Below are 23,670 nucleotides of genomic sequence, written 5' to 3'. Positions count from 1 at the left end.
CAACCAGAATGATGGAGGAGCCCAGCACATCAGTGCAAAAGATAAGGCTGAAGCATTTGCTACAATCTTCAGCCAGACTACAGAATGGATGATCCATCTCGGTCTCCTCCTGAGGTCCCCAGTATCATAGATGCCAGTCTCCAGCCAATTCAATTCACTCCACATGATATCATGAAACGGCTGAAGGCACTGGATACTGCAAATGCTATGGGCCCTGACAATATTCCAGTAATAGTACTGAAGACTCCAGAACTTGCTGTGCCCCTAGCCAAGCTGTTCCGGTACAGCTACAACACTGGCATCTACCAGGCTATGTGGAAAATTGCCCAGGTATGTCCTATACACAAAAAGCAGGGCAAATCCAACCCGGCCAAATACCACCCCATCAGTATACTCTCGATCATAAGTAATGGAAGGGGTCATCAACAGTGCTGCTATCAAGCAGCACTTGCTTGGCAATAACCTGCTCACCAATGCCCAGTTTGGATTCTGCCAGGGTCATTCAGCTCCTGATCTCATTACTGCCTTGGTTCATATATGGACAAAAGAGTTGAACTCCCGAGGTGAGGTGAGAGTGACTGCTCTTGACAGCGAGGTGACATTTGACCAAGTGTGGCATCAAGGAGCCCTAGCAAAACTGGAGTCATGGGATTCAGGGGGAAAACTCTCCTCTGGTTGGAGTCATCCAAGCACAAAGGAAGATGGTTGTGGTTGTTAGAGGTCAATCATCTCCACTCCAGGACATCACTGCAGGAGTTCCTCAGGGTAGTGTCCTCGGCCCAACCGCCTTCAGCTGCTTCATCAATGACCTTCCTTCCATCATAACGTCAGAAGCAGGGATGTTCGCTGATGATTGCACAATGTTCACCTGTATTCCTCAGATACTGAAGCAGTCTATATCCAAATACAGCAAGACCTAGACAATATCCAGGCTTGGGCTGACAAGTGGCAAGTAACATTTGCGCCACACAAGTGCCAGCCAATGACCATCTCTAAAAAGAGAGAATTTAACCATTGCCCCTTGACAATTAATGACATCAGTGAACCCCCACTATCAACACCCTGGAGGTTACCATTAACCAGAAACTGAACTGGACTAGCCATATAAATACTGTGGCTACAAGAGCAGCCAGAGGCTAGGAATCCTGCGATGAGTAACTCACCTTCTGACTCCCCAAAGCCTGCCGTCCATCTACAAGGCACAAGCCAGGAGTGTGATTGAATACTCCCCACTTGCCTGGATGAGTACAGCTCCCACAACACTCAAGAAACTTGACACCATCCAGGACAAAGCAGCCCACTTGATTGGCACCACATCCACAAACATTCACTCCCTCCACCACCAACACACAGTGGCAGCAGTGAGTACCATCTACAAGATGCACTGCAGGAACTCACCAAGGCTCCTTCAAAAGCACCTTCCAAACCCACGACCACTACCATCTAGAAAGACAAGGGCAGCAGATAGATGGGAACACCACCACCTTGAAGTTCCCTTCCAAGTCACTCATCACCCTGACTTGGAAATATATCGTCGTTCCTTCACTGTCACTGGCCAAAATCCTGGAACTTCCTAACAGCACTGTGGGTGTACCTACACCACATGGACTGCAGCGGTTCAAGAAGGCAGCTCACCACCACCTTCTCAAGGGCAACTAGGGATGGGCAATAAATGCTGGCCCAGCCAGCGAAGCCCACGTGAATGAACAAAAAGAATGGCCACGGTAGCAGTAATGGTCAGAATCACAGTAGATGAATAAGGAAGGAAGGAGAGCTGAAGTGTTTTGTTTGTTTCCTTTCCCCCCAGCCCCAGGGAGACCACCTATGGAATTTAATGTTTATAACTTTTTCCAATTGGCTGAATGGCTGCCTAAGGTGATGATGGACACAAGTTCTTTGACGGTGTCCATCTTCTGTCTCGTTCTCTCCTGGTCACCATCTTTCTCATCTTTACCTTTGGTGTTTGGAAGGCTCCATCCCTTTGTAATGAGAATCCCAGATCGCCTGAGAAACAAACCAGGTCTACGCCCCATGTAGCACGCATTAAGATGTGTGAGGAGGTGGCTAACATCATTAGCTATCTGAACATGGAAATTGCATGCAATCTCCATTTTGAAGTTGATGGGACCTCCTGCACTTATGGGAATATAGCTCCCCACGTGAAATCGAATAAACTTGGAGGCATACCGGAAAGAGGCATGGGACATCTACAATACAACAGTGAACTGACTGAAATAACTCATCACCAGTGACCAATTGCAAGAATCTGGATGAATAAAAGTGCTGTCATCATCTTCACATCCACAGGCAAGACAATGCCCCCAGTGGAAGAGGCTTCAAGACAGATTCCAACAGCTGGCCTATCTTTGTGCAGACAGACACAGAGGAAAAATAGACTTTTTGGTCACCGCTGCAAGGAAAAATTCAGATAATGTCATCTGTAAGCCCTGTGTGGAGACATGTTCTTCCAGTGTGGCCTGCATAGATGCTGCTGCATGCTCCTGGCTTCCATTCCTTCTCTCCTCCACAAAGCATTGGAACAGAATCCCAGATGGAAAAAAAAATACTCCATTATAGGAACAAAGAAACAGGAGTAAGCCATTCATCCCCTGGAGCCTGTTCCACCAGTCAATGAGATCATGGCTGATCGGTGTCCTAATTCCATCCATCCAACTGCCTTAGCTAGCAAAATCTGCACCTTGTATTTAAAATTATTTATTGAGCTAGCATCTACTGCTTTGTGTGAGAATTCTGCACTTCTACATCCTTTTGTGAAGAAACGTTTCCTAACTTTTCTCCTGACTGGCCCCGGTTATGTCTCTTATCCTCCAACAAAGAGCAGAAGCATGAAGCATTATCTACACAGACAACACTGGATGAGCAGGTAGACACAGGTGTCAGCATTCATTTGATAGCACTTGAACCCAGACACAAGTCCTACTTCAGAGACTTTGAGCACAAAAATCTAGATTTAACCATCTAGTGCAGTACTAGGGGGAGCACTACACTGGCAGAGGTACAATCTTTTGGATTTGTGAAAGCCAAGCTCCATCTTCTTTCAGGTAGATTTAAAATAACCTATGGCACTATATCAAAGAGAAGAGGAGTTGAGTTGGTCAATATTTATCCCATCAACATCATTAAAACAGATTATCCGGCTATGCACAAATTGCCTGCTATATTTCCAACAGTTTAATAGTAAAGTGCTTTGAACTCTCCTGAAAGATGCTCAAAAAATGCAAGTGTTTCTTGTTTAAGTAAATGGGAACAAAACAGAGTTGATAATGTTTCTGGATTAGTAATCCAGAGGCTGGGCTAATGTTTCAGAGACACGAGTGCAAATCCACCATGGCAGCTCGGGAAATTTATCCAAGTTTGTCAATTGATTGAACTTAAAGAGCTAGTCTCAGTAATGGTGACCATGAAACTACCAGCTAGTCATAAAAACCCCTCTGGTTCACTTACGCCTTTTAGGGAAGAAAATCTGCCATTTTCATCCAGTCTGAACTATGTGCGACTGCAGACGCTCAGCACTGAAGTTGATTCTTAACTGCCCTCTGAAATGGCCTGCCAAAGCTGTCAAATAATAAAACAGGATAGGACAATGCTAGCTGGTCCATCTGATGTCTAGGACAAAGGAACATTCAACCCTGCAAAGTCATATGAAGTCTTGTGCCAAAATTGAGAGCTGTCCCACAGATTAGTCAAGCAACAGTTGGACATTGTCATGCCCACACCATCATCTCTCTCAGCCAATGTCCCAGACTCCTTTATTACTAGGGTTTGTCCTGTCCCACAGACCAAATAGAGGTGGCAGCAGTCAGAAGGAAGTGGTTTCAAGAATCCTCAACATTGGCTCCAGACTCCATGAAGTCTCTCAGTATCAAATCAAACATGGGAAAGGAAAATTTCTGCTGATTACCACCTATTGCCCTTCTTCAGGTGTTCAACATGGAGGGAGAAGCACTGAGGGTGACAAGGCACAATGTACTCTGGGTGATCGACATTGGAAGTTTCCCCAACAAGAGTGGCTCAGTAACACCACTACTAACCGAGCTGGCCCAGTCATCGGACTGTTGAAGTAGGCAGCTCACCACCACTTTTAAGGACAATAAAAAACGCGTTACGCAGCAAATGGTTAAGTTCCAAACTGCACTGCCTGAGAGTGTGGAGGAGACAGATAGTTGTTGCTTTCAAAAGGGAATCAAATCGAATAAGCACCTGAAGAGAGGTTTTCAGGTAGAAATGGTGGGTGAGTGGAATGAGCTGAGCTGCTCTTACAAAGACCAGGCACAGACACGACGGGCCAAATGGCCTCCTGCTCTGCTTTAAGCATTGTATAATTCTAAAATGCTTGCCTTCCAGCAATGCCCACATCCCATCAATAAGAAGCAATACTACAATCTAGGCTTTGCTGCTTCTGACTAGTTTTGGACTGACTCAGTACCACACAGGGGTCAGAGCATGGAGAAGCATTTTAACCCATTAAGTCTCCTTTTGCTAAGGCTGAAATTGCAGGGGATAGGTCAGAAGTCAAAGCTGAAAGAAAACCCAAGGTGCAAATGTCAGAACAGCTCATCGACCCTGGAAGCCAGTTCCTCTGATCTGTGCACGCAGGAATGACGGTAATGGCTGGGTGGGGTCAGTCAACGAACAGTACTGGCTGTTAATTAATCAGTCTTGCTTTCCTTTATGCAGTGGCACTGAAGACATGGCATTCCACGACTGGCTGCTTCCAATGGAATTAGTCAAGAATTCACACATCTTACTGATGCCACTCTTCTAACCTAACTTCCTTTGGGAAGGATTCTCCCCTGTACTAATTGTCTGCCACAGCAAACCTTACCATCATCCCTTACTGCCCTCCACCCTATCACAGTCTTACCCTTTTGTTTCCCTTCCACCCCACTTCCTCCATTATATCTCTAACTTTTAACCAGTTCTGATGAAAGGTTACAGACTTGAAACACCAACTCTGCCTCGCACTCCACAGGTATTGCCAGATCTAAGTATTTTTTATTTCCAGATTTCCAGCATCTGGAGTATTTTGCTTTTGCAAGGAATTTCAGCTCAATCTACTGATGCAGTGATAAGCACAGCTGTAGCCCATCAGCATAAACACAAGTCTTTCTTTAACCTCTCTGGCATCCCAACTGGCACCTTTACATCCAAACATGGCAAAAAAGCAAATCGAGAGAGTAACTGTCAGATGCAGAAACAAGATATAACAGCTGTGAAATTGAAGTGAGGGAAATAAGTTATGGACGATCGAAGTTGCTAAGAATGCAATTGACCCTTTTAATTGGAAAATAATCAGTACGTAAAACATACAAAGCATTTCAACTTTAAATAAATCCATTATTTATACAATATCTGAATACATAAAATGTACAATTGATGGTAACAAGACAGTGTATTGGTAGAAACACTATTAGCAAAACATTGTTCATTTCAGTAAGTTACCTACAAGTGGATGTAAAGATGAGGCAGTAAATTTCAGAAAGAGAAAAGAAAGCATCTTAAGTATGGTAACACAACTAAACAAACCAACAAGACTCACAACAACCCCACAGACCACAGAATTGCAGCCCAGAAGTGAAAGCACCAAAACTTATTCTATAAAATATACATGTAGCACAAGCTAAATGCACAGATTATATATCAGAGTTTTAAGAATTAAATTTGTAATCCTGCTACAGAAAATTCAGGGTTGTCGGTTCTGTGTAAAATTCCAAGGAAGGAAGAACTTGCAATCCAAAAGGACAGTACAGACAAGGTCCAAAGTCCTAGAGTAACTTCGAAGGAGAGGAAAATTAAAACATTAGAAAAAAGTGTCAATTTTTTTTCCGTTTGAAACTGGAAATCATTCATCTGATGCATTTGTAAAAATCAGTGAGATACACAACTGATGTGACACACCAAAGGTTGCAGAATGCAATATGACATGTAGGGCAGAAGCACACTTTCCACATTTCACTCAACTATAAATTTCTTTAACAAAAATACAGTAAAATGGACATTTTTTCACAAAACCTTGAATGGACACCAGAGGAAAAAAAAGGCCGAACCTCAGATTAATAAAAAGCTGTAGTTCAGTAATAAATTCAAGAAAAAAATAAATCACATTTCAGTTGATTTTAGTTAAGGCAACAGTATTTGCAGGACTGATCCCATTCCTTTATGCCCTGCTGCCTATTGCTTCTTGAATACTCTTGGTGTTAAATCTGTGCCAAGACTCTGAAAATAGTGCAATGAGCTTTGTGAGCAAGCCACCTTGACATGTCCTGGTGTACCCTCCCGTGAGATGCTAAGGCAGCCATAGATTTGATTTGATCTAAAAGGTAGGTCTTTGAACTCTCTAGTAATTGAGGCAAAATCATCAATGGGGCTTTTACGGTACCTGCAGGTGCAATCTACGTAAATGCACATTTTTGTGCCCCAAAGTGAACTGGTTTTGGTGAATATGATCATGACACATGTGCACCAGGAGTGCTATCTAAATTGTAACGATGGATTGTAAACCTAACAAGCTGAAAGACATCAATGTTTTTAGATAGAGATTCCAGATCACCGGTGATTTTATCAAGGGGAATTCAAAAGAACCCATATGTTTATTAGGTGTACACAAGGAAACAAACTTTACAGAGATGAGACCACACGTGAAATGTGTGTACATGTACTGCAAACCCTGGAACCTTGCAGTGTACAGCATACAAGAGTACAGTGCTAACACAACTACCAGTTAGATATACTGAAAGACCATATGGCTGCTTCAATAACTGCAGGAGTCTTGCATTTTGAATATCGCAACACTTCTCCAATTCTTTGATCAGTAAACTGGTAAATGTTTAATACTGTCTTTCATTTTATACTACTTCCACTGCTATGAGCAGCATCACACAGAGCAGCCTCTTAAATCGTTCAATTTGCTGAAAGTGGGCTCTGGCACTATTCAACTTCTTAACCCAAGGAATTCCATAACACCACAATTAAAAAAGCAAAGACAGAACTCTGCAATAACGATGTCAGATTACTTCACACTAGTAGTATTCAAAGGCTGAAACGGATGCTGCTTTTATTAGGGCAACTAGTGAATTACTGCATACTTTTGTGAACAAGCATTTTTAAAAAAGTATTACCCAATTGCTTAAAAAGTGCCTATAAATTATTACAGCATCTTGGAGCCCTTTTAGCAACAAGGCAATTGAGGGTGGTGAGGAGCAGTAAACTACATATGCTGTCATTTTCCGTTATTGCTCACTACTCATTATCTGTTACTTGGTAGTCTGTAGCAATTTGTCCTAACATTTCCACATTTGCAGCCTCTGTAACTAAATGCAATGCTTCTTCAGCCAGACCCTCTTTTCTTCTTCTTTCCATTTCCCACTCTACAAATGTGTCAAACAGGCTTGGCCAAGCCTCATCCTCGCTGTAGTTTGTTAGATCGGGACCTATCACCTGAATAAAATTTAAGAACATGTTCCACGTATCTCGAGAGATTCCCTTTATTCCAGGCGGGTTCTCAGTTAAGAAGCTCAGCCACTGGTCCAATATGAAAGGTACGTTCTGTGTGAACACCAGTTTCCAAAGAGCAACAGCTATTTCCCTCCGCAGCGATCGCTGGCCTTCCTCAGAGTCTAGCCCAAACTGAAATGTAAATCGATACAAATCTTTGAACTTGTCCTCAACTTTGGCTTCATTCATAAGGCTTGGGAATCTGGCACGGATTCCATCAATACTGTCAGCGTTTAATGCCTTGCATCCCTCCACAAATTCTTTCCTGTAGTAAAAAGGATTAAAAAAAAAATCAAATCAAAAGGCTTGAACCACATGAGCAGCCCACACATGAATTAAAAGTTTTTGGATAAAGTAAACAATGTTTTTGATAGTTATTTTTATAAACAATGTTACACACAGTACACTTTTATTTAACACAAGTGACAACCATTGTACACACAAGTTCATTAACAGAATGCTTTTAACCCAATATTCTGAACAATGTACATTTAAACAGCCCAATTCAGATAATAATTCATTTATGTAATGCAAATACATGTTTCACTATTCTGAATACAGCTCTGGCTGGTCTAATGATTGAGCTCATGGCATGTCCATTATACAGACGTGTTCATTATATAGCAAGTTCAACTAATATAGTGAATAAAAGCCAAAATTTGTAAAGACTGGGATCACACGGAGAATAGATCGACTTTTTCTCTCTCAGATACTCTACAGTTTCCAATTTGTCTCAAAATGATCAATATCAATTTTCTAGTGCAGCTTTTCAAAAAGCAACAATCTCTGCAATGGAAGGTCATAACAATGGTGTGTGTGTGTGTGTGTGTGTGTGTGCGCTACAGCACAGCAAATCAACATGTAAACACCTGGCAATTCTCTACCAGTTTTTAAAAATGCTCTGGTGTGCTCAAAATAGCAAAAAAAAATGAATTATGCAAAAACAATGCGAGGCTTTCTCCACGGGCTAATACATGGCCTGCTTTCACTGTGCTTGACCAATGCACTTTCTTCGTCGCCTTCTGTTAGCAGTGAAAGATAGCTTAAAAATGACTGGATCACACAGAGCTGGATGAACTTAACTTCAATTCCTACTGCATGGCAAGTCTGCCAATCTCAGCAGGGATGATGATAAGAGTCAAGAATGAACAAACCTGCATTTATATAGCACCCTTCACAAGTTTGGGAGTTTCCAAAGTGCTTCACAGCTAATGGAGTACCTTTCGAAGTATAGTCGTTGTTGTAATGTAGGAAACACAGCAGCCAAATACATACACAAGGTCCCAAAAAGAATGATTAAATAAACATCAGTTTTAGGTATTGATTGAGGGATAAATGATGTCTGAAATACAGAACTCCCTCGGTCTTCTTCAAATAGTACTATGGGATCTTCGACAACCACCTGAGTGTTCAGAGAGGGTCCCTGTATAACAGGGGGCCATTCAGGTATTCGAGCTTACTCTGCCATTCATTCATTTAGACCATGGTTGATCTATATCTTGACTCCATCTACCCACCTTGGTCTTCTAACTCTGAATATGCCTGCTTAACAAAACTCTTATGAGTCCCTGTTTTAAAATCTATAATTGACCTAGCCTCAAGAGTTCCAGATTTCCAATATCCTTTGCATGAAGAGTGTGTTCCGAATTCACCTCGAAATGGCCCAGCTCCAATTTTAAGGTTATACCTCCTTGAGGATCCTCCCACCCAAGGAAATAATTTCTCGCTTATAGAATCACAGGATGATACAGAACACAAGGCCCTTCAACCCGTGTACCTGTGCCAGCTCTTTGGTAGAACTATCTAATTAATCCCACCCTTTTCCATTATCCTCTAAGTATTTCCCTTCAGGTATTTATCCAATTTTCTTTTGAATGTTACTAGTGAATCTGCTTCCATCGCCCTTTCAGGCTGTGTATTCCAATAACTAGTGCACAACAACCCGCTATATGAACAGGGTTTCCTCATGTTGCCTTTGATTCTTTTGTCGATCACATTAAATGCACATTCTCTGCCTACTGATCCTCCTGTGACTGAAACAATTTTTCTTATTTACTGCATCAAAATCATGGATGGTGTTGAAAGTCAAATCTCCTCTTAACATTCTCGATTCTAAGAACTACCCGAGCTTCTCCAATCTCTCCAGATAACTGATGTTTCTGATTTCTGTTCTAGTAAGTCTCTTCTGTACCCACTCCAAAGCCTTGACATCCTTGCCAATAAAGAAACGGTGGTACCCAGAACTGAATATAATGCTCCAGCTGAGGCCTAGTCAGCGTTTCAAAAAGGTTTAATATAACTTCCATAATTTTTGTACACTATGCCACTATTAACAAAGCTGAGGGATTTCATATTTTTTAAAAACCACTTTCTCAACACTTCATGCCACCTTCATGCACCCCTTTAAAATTGGACCATTTGGTTCATATTGCCTCTCCTCCTTACCAAAATGTATGACTTCACGCTTCTGTGTTAAATTTAATTTGTCAAGTCTGCCCATTTTACCAAACTACGTCCTCCTCAAACTCTGCTACCACTCTCTTTTATTGTTTACTATTTCCAAGTTTCGGATTATCGGCAAACTTACGTTCCATCCTAACACTAGCCTCCGGAGAACTTCCCCATAGCCTAAGAATAACTGTTTACCATCAAATCCATTAATCACCCTACAAACTTCAATTACATCATCCCTTAATCTTCCGAAGTTAGAGAAATCCAAGCCTAGTGAATATACAACCTATCCTCACAATTTAACACTTTAAAAGAGGCTGGTGAATCAGAATTGTGCCCCCTCCAAAGCCAATGTATTATTCTCTGAAAGGAGGGACCTCCGACACTGCTGGGTTCACTCAGTACTGCCACTGAAAGGAGGGGCCTTCACTCTCCATACTGCCAGGCTAGATTTTGTGCTCAACTCTCCTGAAGTGGGACCTGAATTCACAAGCTTCTGAACCTCAAGTGCTACCACTGAGCCAAAACTGACACCCGACACAGGGGAGATGGTGCAGTGGTAATGTCACTAGATTAGTAATCCAGACATCCAGGATCTGGGAGCATGGGTTCAAATCCTATTGCAGCAGCTGGTGAAATTTAAATTTAATTAATAAAATCTGGAATTGAAAGATAAATCTCAGGAACGGTGATTGTTCAGGGAAGGAAATCTGCAATCCTTACCTGGTCGGGCCTACGTGTGACTCCAGGCCCACAGCAATGTGGTCTAGCAAGCCACTCAGTTCAAGGGCAATTAGAAATGGCCTTGCCAGCAATGGCCACATGCCATAAAAGAATAAATAATTACAACTGGCTTCAGAGTTTCAAGGTTTTTCCAAAGAGTACAAGTAGTGATTGCCAGCAAGGACAGGATCGAGGAGGACTCAGTATCCCATATGTCTGAACGGTTAAGCATTCATAGTTTAGTTTCATATGCAAAAACAATTAATATTTGGGTGAGTGTTTTCCTTTACTTTGCAATTGTATTTTGCTGCCTTCAGATGATGACATAATTTTTTGGGGGTGGGGGGGTGGTGGAATAAATGATCAAAATAGTCATTTGCACAGTAAAATCAGGCCACATTTACACCACAGAAAAAGTCCTCCCTCTTTCTTTGCATAATTACTGTGACGGAAGAGTACTTCAAAATCTGCTAAAAAAAAAAGAAAACTGCCAAGTAAAGGCTATATCGGGCCTCATCCCATCTTATGTGGAAATGCCACTATCTGGAAGTAACAGCGTGTTTGATACGCACTGCCGGAGTGTGAACATGCAGAGTAGCAGTGGCAAGAAAATATCTCAGTAAACCAATGGGGAGAAATAGAGTGAGTGGTTGAAGGGAAGATACTGTTCACATTTATGATCTCATCATCAATAATAAAGATTATTACCAGCTATTTTTTCACGAAATAATTATTGTTCATTCCAAAATTGTTTCCCTGTGTCAGGCACCAGAATATAAAACGAATTTGAGCAAGACCATGTCATTGTAAGCCAATAATATTCCAGTATCATTCCTGCTTGGATACATTTTACTGATTTTTACTTCAGTGAGACTCCAATCAGATTCTCTGCTCCCTCTATAAGGCCAACTTTCCTGCTGTCTTCAGGAAGTTCAATGGAGCTAGTGGGTTGGCCCTTTCCGCAGCATGACTGAGAATAGCTAACATGCTGGAGATAGACACACTCAGTGTCTGTTATAACATTTTCAAATGTCACCAGCATGCAGATGCAGCATTGCTTTCAAAATGCTGCACTTCATCAGATACATTCAGAATTGCAAATATCAATAACTCAGCTACACCACTTGCAACTTCCTGGGAAATGGGGAGGTGTTTGGTGAAAGGCAACTGGACGCTACTGGTACCGTCTCAATTGATTCGCACAGCAAACAATCCCATGGTAGGTGGTTTTTGTAACAGTGACTTGTCATTGTGCAGATACTGGTATTTTCATTGTTTTGGTGGCTTTTTAAGCAAAATCATAATGTTGAGCTAGTGAACAGCTCTCCACATCAAGCTGTGACAAATCACTTTCCCCAATAATCATCCTTGCACAAGTGCTGCTCACCACCAAGCACCTGCCTCATCCTTTCACAGGAAGGGGTACTATGAGAGGGCCTTATTGTTACTGTCCTTTCAGTCAGAGTGAAACTATTCTATCTCCTCCAGATAGTTAACAGATTGACACAACCATCTATCACGGTGAACTGTCTGCACTGGAATTAGTGCAACCTTAAAAATAAACTAGCTGTAGTGATCATTTTCAAACTTCATCTGAACTTCTTACCTGGTAAACTTGCACATAGTAGCTGCTTGAAATTTCCATGCTAATAACAACACTATGAACTCAGTAGGATCCACAGAAAGGTCATTGCAAAACCACTCCATACCCTCCTCTAAGATGGCATCCTCATGTGCGTCTTTATACCTGCTAAACAATTCTTCAGCTCTCTTAAGTGAGAACTCCTCACGATATGAAAAGGATTCTTCTTTTTTACTGTCTCCAGAGTGAGCAAGTTGGGGCTGGGTCGATTCCACTACATCGGTTTTCTTTGTTCCATTGGCAAGTATATCGCCAGAAGCCTTTGCACACATTGAGCTAAATTCTTCACCAGGGCTGGCAGTTTTCTTAACGTGCGATTTGCTACCAGATTCTTTATCTCCAGTTTTACTGCCCAGAGAGGAAGGGGGATTTTTGCACTTGGTGACACACTGGCCCATGTTTCTTAACTGCAGCTCTAAAGCAGTCCCCTTCCAGTCACACTCCCTCTCTGCTCCTGTTGCTCCATACACTTCAGCTTGCCATCAGGAATGCGGTTTAAAAAGAAACTGGGGGGGGGGGGAAAAAAATGAACATTAACATTTGATTGGTCGTTTCACTATTCAGCTATCATTACCAGTTTAATCTTGCAGTACAATTTTGTAAAGGCTATTAAACAGGTATCACAAATGTGCTATTGTTAAAATATTAAAAACGCAAAGCAACTGAAGTTCAGTTTTGGACTCAGACCCAAACACAAGATTCTCTCAGCTATGCTTGTCAATCAAAGTGAAATCTTGGGCCACTGGAAACTCAGAATCTTTGCCCAATCACATCACAAATAGCATTTTTTTTTAAATAAAAAGACCACATCTCCTAAAGAACTCATTCAGTCTAAATAAACAGATCTAGAGGTTTAAATACAGTAAATGCTGATTTAAGAAATATAGTGTATCTGTTGATCAGAGTGAAAATTTCAATAAGGCAGTAACTTGTTTTTTTAAAATTTGGTTTGACAATAGATTGGGAGTTTTGACATGTACAGCATCTTTCCGAATGTTTGTCGGGATCTGCAGCAAGAATCAACTTATCACGACTTCAATGAAAGGATTGTTTTTAGACTGAGGCAAAGAATATTTGCCTGAAGGTTGGCTGTTCCCATTTCTTCCTTTTACAGCCAAGAGCACACACCCAAATGTAACATTATAAAGTGTAGACAGTCGGTATAACTGCCAGGACTGCACCGGCACTAAAATCTATGGGATCCTATGCTAAACTATAAACACATGCAAATCGACAGGAATTACTTCATCAGATCTCAATTTGTACGCCAACACCACTGACTACAACAATGAAATGATTGGTGGTTGTTTTGTCTTATTCTTCAATGAGAATCTATATTTATCAAAATGCACACAACTTCCTGCTAACTTTCTATTATTTCTACAGCTTCAATGTTCTTTAATAAGAAATAATTGACTTTCCCATTTGAAGCATGTGGACATATTGTAGGTAAACTTGAGGAAATGAAAATCACTACCACTGAGTCCTCAAACGTGTTACAAATTCATCAGGAGTAGGCTATACTTTGGAAGAGAAGGGCGAAACATTCAGAATAAGAAACAGACATTAATGCGGCCATTAAAGCAAAATAATGTACCCATTTGCCACAAAGAAGGCTCAACCCTAGTGATTAAATGCTCTGGCTAGATTCCTGGCAGCAATTTTGATATGATCTTATAAAAGAACAGCAGAATTAAAGAAAATCCTGAGTTCACTATCAATGTTTCTCTGGCCAAACTCAAGCAAACCTCAGTTGCCTTAAAGGATTGCTAAGGCCAAGCAGCATCAGCAACGTGTCACAGCTGAAAGATAAACTCATTTAGGTGGCACAGGCTCTGTGGTTGCATCTGCAAAGTACAGGGGAAAGGGGGTTTACATTAACACAGCCTTGTCATATGCCTTCCTCCTGCAAAATTATTTCCTAAAAGTTAACGGTTAAACAATCAAAATGAACAAAATTATGACAATCTTTCCCTCAAGTTAAAACTTTAGATCGACAATCCTACCTGCTCAACTAGTTGGTAACATTATACCATCAAGTGCACTGTTAACCATTTGTATGGAGTCAGGTGTACCTTATTTCATTACCACAAACAATCAAGTAAATATCATGTTACTTCTTTTGACATAACAACAAAGACAAATTCTCACATCCACATGATGGAACTTGTGTTCCATTCTGAATAGATCAGGTTAGATACCACACCAGATTGAAATCATGGATATCTAAGAACTACTACTTTTTTCCCAGGTCAGGTAAAGCCGACCAGCAACTGGCAAATGCAGCTCTCAACTTCTTAACTTGCACCACATTCAGACCTAAACTTTCAATTACCAATTCTACTCAAGTTATGGCATACCATTGATTTACAATGATCTAATCTTCAAAACTTGCCTATTCAAAGTTAAAGGTCAAGTATGTTCACCATATTCAATAATTTTTTCTGAAGGTATAATTAAAATAGCAACATTACTGAACGCGTACCAATAATCTGGGTTTTAGACTCATTTCTCATTCTTCTAAACTGAAGTATAGGCCTAACCTGGTCAACCTTTCCTCATAAGACACACCCCTAGATGAGGAAAATATTTTCACTCAGTTGTCAAACCTAGAACACTACCAGAAATGGTGATAGAAGATGATTCCATAAATAATTTGAAATGAGAGTTGGACATTACAGGGTTATGGACAAAAACTGGGGTGTGGCACCAAGGATGACTATCCTTCCTAAGAGCTAACACAGGCCTGATGGGCCAAATGACCTCCTTCATGTGCTGTAAATTTCTATGATTCTACTTGTATTAAGAAAATATCCTACTTATTTTACTCTCATTAAGTCAATGGAGTCAGATGAGTACTGTGGCTCCAATTTCCAATTAGCAAGGCTCCAAAATTAGCAGTTAATCCAAGTGCTGCTAAGCAGCGAATAAAACTTCCTTTTGGAGGAATGAAGAAGTATTATTCTCTTATTTCTCAGCCAGCCTACCTGGCTAGAGTTGCCAACTGCGTTAGCTTTCCCACGATGTAGGCAACACCTGGTGTTACTCAATACAAGTTGCTGTTGTGATTCAGACCAGTTTTCTTTAAATCAGCCCTCAAAGCCCCAATTCCCATTTTATTGTGCAATCTCATTCCTTGCACAAGGTGTGCTACTTGGTGTCAGCTGTGGCTCAGTTCATAGCACCCTCGCCTTTGAATCAGAGGGTTGTGGGTTCATGTCCCACTCCCGGAAACCAAGAACTGTGATTGTACTCGAAAGAGTTGCAATCTGTGACTGTTGATAACTCGAAAGAGTTTGTTTCCCAGAAATTCAATTTCAGATTTGCAATATCAAATATCTTATTTTTCAAACTCTCATGACTTTATCTTTCAAATCACTACAGGTAAATTCACAACAGCTGATTACAGGCGGAGAGCCACTTGTTGCAGAACACCCAGTTTCTAACCTGATCTGGTAGCCACAGCATTTAAGTGGCTTGTCTATTTGCATTTCTGGTCAATGGTGACCCCTGGGATATTGATGGTGAGGAACTGGACAATGGTAATGCAACTGAATGTCATGGGGAGGCTCTCTCTTATTGGAGATGATCAGTGCCTGGCACTTGTGTGACATGAATGTTACTTACCTACGTCAGGCCTAGCCTGAATGTTGTCCAGGTATTACTGCATTTGAGTTAAGGCTGTTTCAATATTTGAGGAATTGCGTATGGAGTTGGATTCTGCAATCATTAATGAACAACCCCACTTCTGACCTTGGAACTGAAGATAGTTGGACCTAGGATGCTGCCCTGAGGAACTCCTGCAACAATGTCCTCAGATGATTGGCCTCAAACAACCACAATCTTCCTTTGTGCTAGATTGAACTCCAGCCAGTGGAGAGTTCTCTCCAGTGATCACCACTGATTTCAGTTTTACTCGGGCTTCTTGACGGCAGTCAAATCTTGCCCTGATGTCATATGGGTAATCATTCTCTGGAATCAGCTACTGTCAGTATGTGGACAAATGCTGTAATAAATTCTAGAGTTGAGGTAGGCATAAGGCCAGCAATTAGTCTGCACGTCCTCCTTTTTGTGGACAGGGCATATCTGGGCATTGTTCCACATTGCCAGGTAGATGCCTGTAGTGTGCAGCTGTATTGGAACAACTTGGCTAATGGCACGATTAGTTGTGGAGCATGTCTTCAATATTACAGCTGGGAAGTTGTTAGGACCTGTAGTCTTTGCAGTATCCACTGCACTCAGCCGTTTCCTGATTACGTGGAGTGAATTGGATTGGCTGAAGACTGATGGTGGGGATCTCAAGACGGGGCTCTGAAGGATCATCCTTTTAGCACTTCTCATTGAGATTTCTTTTGTACTTGCGCTGCAACCCACCATAGTTGAGAATGAAAATGCTCCTGGAGCTGCCTCCATCCATTAGTTAACTGTCTACCACTATTCACAACTGGACCTTGGCCTGAACCACTGGTTACGAAATTGCTTGGCCTCTGCTACAGCATGTTGAGTTCTCTGTTTAGCATGTATACAGTGCTGTGCTGAGGCTTCACCAGGTTGGCACTTCATTTTCAGGAAGACCTAATGCTCCTCCCGGAATGCCCTTCCACACTTCTCACTGAACCAGGGTTGGTCCTACCTTTATGTTGGGGAAGTGAAAGTAACTAGGTCATGAGGTTAAAGATTGTGGTGTTATATAATTTTGCTGGCAGCCCACAGTTTATCATGGATGCCTGGTTTTGAGCTAATAGATCTGCAGTGCCACACAGCATGATGGAGGACATCCTCAGTGTGAAGATAAGAGTTTGCAGTGGTCACATGTACCAATGCTGTGGCACTTCTAATAGGTAGACTGGTGAGGATGAAGCCAAGTTAGTTATGCCCTTCTGTTGGTTCTCTTACCACATGTCTAAAAACAGACTTGGGTAACTGAAAACAAAAAATGACTGAAGAATACCTAAATGAGAATAATAAAAAAAACAGGATAGTATCAAGAGAGAATTCAAAACTACAGGTGGACCTGGGAGACTCAAAACAATGCAATCTAGTGACCTGCAATGATAGCATGACAAACAGATGTTGGCAAAGGCTTTTCCCAATTATAAAATGTTGGCATAGAAGGGCCAATTACTCAAAATCATGGTTATAAGATCCTTTATCAAATAATGCAAAAAGAGTACTGTGCCATTGAATATGTATTCAAGTTTCACAAAGAGTTGTTGAATACGTTGATAAATTAAAAGGGAAACTGACTGTTCAATATGCAAGTAACTGTATGAAATTTGTTGAAATGTCATATGGAGATGAGAATCAGACTCCTGCATAATATCACTGAGTTGGCAAAGAGGGGCAGAAACTAGCTTTGTAGTTCTCTGCACAACTTATCCATTATGATTTTAGTTAACAGAAACTTACTGACATATCAGTATAAACACCTCAGGACAAACAAGTTGGAAAGCAAGTTACAGAGGACACGTTGCTGTACTTACAGAAATAAATGCGGCAGGTACAGCTGGTCCCTGTAGCATATCGGTTTGTTCTACACGCAGAGTTGTGACGTCAGCACATGCAACACTGTAAAATTTAAGTGAAAAAGAAACTTTTCAACAATAATCCAACATGTTAAAAAAAGTGCCCTCTTTATTCTAGTTATGAGGTGTATTTATATACATTAGCTTTAAATTTGAGCATGCTCAAGTTTTACTGCCACAGAATCACTACTTTTTTTGAAAAAAATATAAACATCTTAATTTTCCTCTTTTTATTCTTCCCTTCAACATTTATCAAACTACTAATGCTGTAACAATTGAGAACCATTTAGTTGCAATTATTTTAGACAACTATATATGTATGTGGTTCATGAAGTATTGATATAGAGAGTTCAATTAGTGTATGCTGCTTGGTATACAGCTCCCTTAGCACTGCCAGTTTGAGGGTGGGGGGAAGAGGGAGAAATTCAGTCCTGGTTTTGTTCCTAATTGCTATCCAGTGTCCCCCACTGGAAGTGCACTCATTATAAACATTACCAAGGACAAGGTGGTACTCAGTTGCTATTTCCACTATAGGAGCTATATAGCATTCTGACACTGACTGTTCAAATTCAACACAAAGACTGGTCGATCACAACTGGGGTGAAAGAGGGAAGAGTACCAGAAGATGATCAGTGCCCATGGAACTACATGTCAGCAAGAAGCCAATGTCTTCAATAGGGTAACAAGAAGAGGAGAAACTGGCAGGGAAAGGAAAACAATTTAAAAGCAACAACTCCAATATAGAACCAAATTATGTCACCCAAGTTTTTCATCCCTGAAACAACAGGTATGTTGGTTAACTATACATAGTATTTTTTTTTTTAAATACAAAATCTTTTGTCTCTTTCACTGAACTTTTAACTTCCTTTCTGTGTATGTAGTACTTTACAGTATGATGGACATCCATTTATCAAAAGCAGGTCATGTCCTACAAAACTCTCAGATCCCATAAGATATTAACACACAAATCAATTTAACACCATCCCATGCGATGCTGCCCAAATTAAGTTTTGAAATATATTATGAAATATATTGCACAGATGACTTAAGGTTGTAAAGAGTACCAGGTGACAGGGTTTCACACAAAATGTACAGGCTCAGAAATAATCAATTCAAACACTGGCACGTATTTCAAAAAAACATTTGATTCAACAATTAGTACTTTTCCCTTAATTATTTCCAAGTTAAAATTGGTACAGAGTAATAAAAATCTAATCAATACAGTCAGGGTCCAAGGTTGACACCTCTGTCAGCAACTCTAACAACTGTTGTTTCAGGATTAGCTTAATATGGTTTGCATTTAAAGAAGAGCAGTGTCAACTATTGAAGTTTATAGATCCTCAGATAAATTCTAGGCATACAATATTTTAGGGTTCCCCAAACAACATGCAACTAGAAGTCAGCATTTGACAATAGTTTAAGAGTTTCTGTACTTTTTTTTTTTACAAGATCAGTAAGTGAGCAAAAATACAAATGTTTCATTTTTATAACAAAAACAAGGTTTCCTCAATAGCTTATTTGGTTAAGGAAATGACTAATCAAGCTATGTAAACTAGGAAGGGCCTAGGGTTGATCCTAAAGATATGAAGGTGTTCCAAGTTAGTTGATCTTGACCAGAGCCACATTTGGAGCTATTCAAGGAAGGAGGGAAGGGAGAAAAGAGGGAACTACAGACAATTAGACAAACATCAGTCATCAGGAAAACATTGAAATCTATTAGTTGGAAGTCTTAACAGTGCACTGAGAAAAGCAGAGTATGATTAGAGCAAGTCAACATGGTTTTAAGAAAGGGAAATCCTGTTTGACAGATTTTTAGAGGTTTTTTTTTTGAGGATGGGCTTCTTCTGTGCTGTTACAATTCTATGTTGATTCTATATAATTAGTAGGATAGATAAAGGAGAGCCGGTTGATGTCATGAACTTGGATTTCCAAAGGCATTCGATAAGGTTAAGGTAAAAAGGCAAAAGGTTAATACACAAAACAAGAACTCATAGAATTGAGCTGATATAGTAGCCAGGATAGGGGATTGGTTAATGGACAGGAAGCAGAGTAAGGATAAATAGGCATTTTTAAAATGGCAGGCAGTGAATAGTGGAGTGCCACAAGGATCAGTGCTGGTGCCTCAGCTGTTTACAATCTATATTAATGACTTAGATGATGAGACATAGTGTAATGTATCTAAGGTTATGATGATACAAACTAGGTGGGAGTGCAAAGCTGTGAGGAGGACACAAAAGAGACTGCAAAGAGATATAGACAGGTTAAGTGAATGGGCAACAGGATGGCAGGTGGAGTATAATGTGGGTAAATGTGAGGTTATTCACTTTGGCCCAAGAATAGAAAAGCAGAATATGTTTTAAAAGGTGTGAAACTTGTAAATGTTGACGGTCAGATAGACTTGGGTGTACTCATACAAGGAACACAAAATTAGCATTCAGGAACAGCAAGCAATTAAGAAAGTAAATGGCATGTTGGTCTTTATTGCAAGGGGACTGGAGGTCAAGAACAAAGGCATCTTGCTACAATTGAAAGGTACTTTGGTTAGACCACACCTGGAATACTATGTGCAAATTTGGTCACCATACTGAAGGATGGATATACTTGTATTGGAGGCAGTACAGTGAAGGTTCACTAGATTGGTGCCTGGGATCAGAGGGTGGTCCTACAATGAGAGGCTGAGTAAATCGGGTCTATATTGCCATTTAGAAGAATGAGAGGTGATCTTATTGAAACATTCGTTTGGTGAAGGGGCTTGACAGGGTAGATTCTGAGACATCGTTTCCCCTGGCTGGGGAATCTAGCATGAGGGGCACAGTCTTAGGTTAAGGGGCTGATCATTTAGCAGTGAAATGAGGAGAAATTTCTTCACTCAGAGGGTTGCGAATCTTTGGAATTTTCTACTCCAGAGGGTTTATGCCATCACTGAATAAATTTTAAGGCTGAGATAAACAGATTTTTGGTCTCTCATGGAATCAAGGGGTATGGGGAGCAGGCGGGACAGTGGAGCTGAAGCCCAAGATCAGCCACGATCATACTGAACGGCAGAAGAGGCTCAATGGACAGAATGGTTTTCTCCTGCTACTATTACTTGTGTTCTTATTAATAGGCCTTGGCATTTCAGAGCTAGAGGAAGGGAGAATGACATCTAGGTTTCCTTCCCTGATGATTAACCAGCAGTTCCCATCATTAGAACCAGGGCTGTGATTCAACCATGAGTTGAAAAGTTTACTAATACTTGGAATTAAGCTTACACATTGCATATTTGGATTTTTCTTTCAATGTCAGATCTCAAAGTGCTTCATACAATGACTTGACCTTCAAGTTTAGCAATCAATTTTGCACACAGCAATATCCCACAAATAGAAGCAAGATAAATAATCAGTGTTTGTCTTGTTGGTGGTGTTATCAAGGGAGGAACGTTGACCAGACTTCAACAAAATTTTGCTCTTCAAATAAGACCCTGGAATTTTTAAACTTACACCTGAATCAACAACAGACAGTTTGCAATGCACCAAAATGATGCTACCTCTGAAAATAAAGCACTCCTCTAGTACTGTACTACACTGGAGAGTCGGGCTAGATGTGCTGCAGTCCTGGGGCAGGGCTTAACTCACAGCCTCCTGCACAAGTGACAAGAATGCTACAAGATGTAGAAGAATTTGGACAAAGTAACAAAATGCAACCAACACTTGTGGAACATGAAGCCCTTAAGGAGCCAATACCTTTAGGAGTAAGAAAATGACAGAAAAATTGTGAACGAAAAGACCGAAAAACCCAAAAGGGTCAGTGATTACTCAAAAGAAAGATTGTTTTCCTGTTTCCCCCACACCATTTGCTGTTTGCTGCCGCTGATAGTAAATATCAGCAATGGACCAATAGAATACATTTAAATACCCTTAAGGCTTAACAAATGGAGCATTTAGATTGATCTTAACATATTTTCTAACTAATTTTTGGTTAATTATTCAATGATCTCTTACCTAACTATTTTCAAATGATTTAGCTGACTGCCAATAAATAAATTTAAACACGTGATTTCCATAAACTGACAAAAAGATGTTATCCATGATGAAATTTAAAATGCTATTTATTCTACAGCATATGACTAAAACTACTAATTTCTTCCAAGGGACTACAGTTATCTGGATTGTTCAGGTGCTTTAGGCTATTGCATCAACAGCCTACAGGCTAAATATTATTCAAATACTAAGCATGATGCCTTTCCTGTGCAGCAGCTGATGACAAATTTAGCAACAGATTCTGATTTCTGCCAGACTTGCTCCATGACTCAATTAAGAAACCATATTTGGAACTGGAACTGTCTGGTGAATTGCTACACTGCATCTTTGCTAACAGATTTTCAATATTGCAGTTACTTCTAGAGAGCAGGTCAAATGACATAAGTCCTTTTAACCACAGAGTGTGAAAATTAAACAGAATGGATGCATTTGAAACAAAATTGCACCCATGACTGCACATTGAACATGAAGCAACAGTGACTAATCCAATTTATTCTGAATTACAGATCTCACTGTTACTCATGGAATTGAAGGATATTCCACTGTGTTATTTTTCTAATGAAAGGTTATAGTATACAGAAAGCGCATTATAGTAAACAGAAGTTCCAACCATGAAATTATTGAAACTACACAGAATAGAGTATGGAAAGAGGCCATTCAACCCAACTGGCCCATGCGAGTCACATGAGCCTCCTGCCATACCTCTTCATCTAATTGGCCAGCATAACCTTCTGTGCTTTTTCCCTATGTGTTTATCTAGCTTCCCCTTGTGGAATCATTTCTCCTGTACAGAGTAATAAAACCAATTAATTATTCGGTTACAGTTAGTCATAACTCATCCAGATGTATGTTTTTTTGATGAGTGGCTTTTATACTGCAGAATTAACACTACTGTAATGTTCTTCATACAAACCGTGAATTGCTTGGTTATAACTCATTTGCACATAGTGTAAGCATCTGAAGGATAGTGCACAATGGGTCCAGGTCTTTTAAAAAAACCCTCAGTTAGCAGGTTAACTAAGCAAAATTAGATTTTATGATTATGATTGTCAAATTCAAATTCTGCATAATTTCCTCATCCAGTGGTTAACACCCGATTGTCCAATCGAAAACAAAAATAAAGCATAGCTATAATCTGAACTAAATTTTATCTAAATATTTTGTTTACTTGACTAAAATTCAAAGCCATTTTCAACAGGGACAAAACATATCATTGAATAGCTGTTAAAATTATTTCCTTTTCAAACAGACTTTAGTACCCAGCAAATTTTGAAAAGTTGGTCATGCGTCCTTCTGTCACAGGCACCTGCTTCATGGGGCATAATCTAAATATGGGTTCAGAAGCTATTTGAAATTTGTTGTTTATTGCTTTGAAGCCTATTTCACAATAATAGTCTTCCCAGTAGAATGTCAAAGCTACCTAAACCCCACTATGTCAGACTCATTTAACAGTATATATGTTACATTAACAGTATAACTGTATATAGCCTCCAGAAAAGATTATAATCTACCCTTCAGTACTCAAAAAACTTCTATTCTGGACAAAAGTTTGGAACAAAATGAGATACGTTCCTTTTGGACAGAGTAAAGGGACATATTATTTATTCTTTCATGGGATGGGAACTGAATGGCTTGCTAGACCATTTCAGGGCAGTTAAGAGTCAGCCACACTGCTGTGGATCTGGAATCACACGTAGGCCAGACCGGGTAAGAATGGCAGATTTCCTTCCCTAAAGGACATCAGTGAACCAGTTGGGTTTTTATGACAATCGTTGATAGTTTCGTGGTCACCATT

General features: G+C 40.3%; 2 protein-coding genes across 4 annotated transcripts in view; one reads left to right on the top strand and one right to left on the bottom strand.

Annotated features, from left to right (window-relative positions):
• lyrm1 (LYR motif containing 1) overlaps positions 1-23,670 on the top strand; it is an 862,750-nt gene that overhangs the window by 797,326 nt on the left and 41,754 nt on the right. The gene's annotated exons all lie outside the window — the stretch shown is intronic.
• dcun1d3 (defective in cullin neddylation 1 domain containing 3) overlaps positions 5,275-23,670 on the bottom strand; it is a 35,137-nt gene continuing 16,741 nt past the window's right edge. For 2 of the 3 annotated variants that reach the window (XM_078559097.1, XM_078559098.1), the window contains exons 2-4: positions 17,815-17,899; positions 12,296-12,837; positions 5,275-7,780 (exon numbers count right to left, since the gene is read on the bottom strand). In XM_078559097.1, the coding sequence (XP_078415223.1) occupies positions 7,261-7,780; positions 12,296-12,729 (954 nt within the window). In that variant the 5' untranslated portion in view covers positions 12,730-12,837; positions 17,815-17,899 and the 3' untranslated portion in view covers positions 5,275-7,260. The remainder of the gene's footprint in view (positions 7,781-12,295; positions 12,838-17,814; positions 17,900-23,670) is intronic. The other variant, XM_078559099.1, reaches the window with a different exon arrangement.

This window comes from Cetorhinus maximus, chromosome 15 (genome assembly GCF_964194155.1).
Source record: "Cetorhinus maximus chromosome 15, sCetMax3.hap1.1, whole genome shotgun sequence".
NCBI classification, from domain to species: Eukaryota; Metazoa; Chordata; class Chondrichthyes; order Lamniformes; family Cetorhinidae; genus Cetorhinus; species Cetorhinus maximus.
The sequence above is the reverse complement of the archived record's forward strand: the minus strand, read 5'-3'. Positions and strand labels throughout refer to the sequence as shown.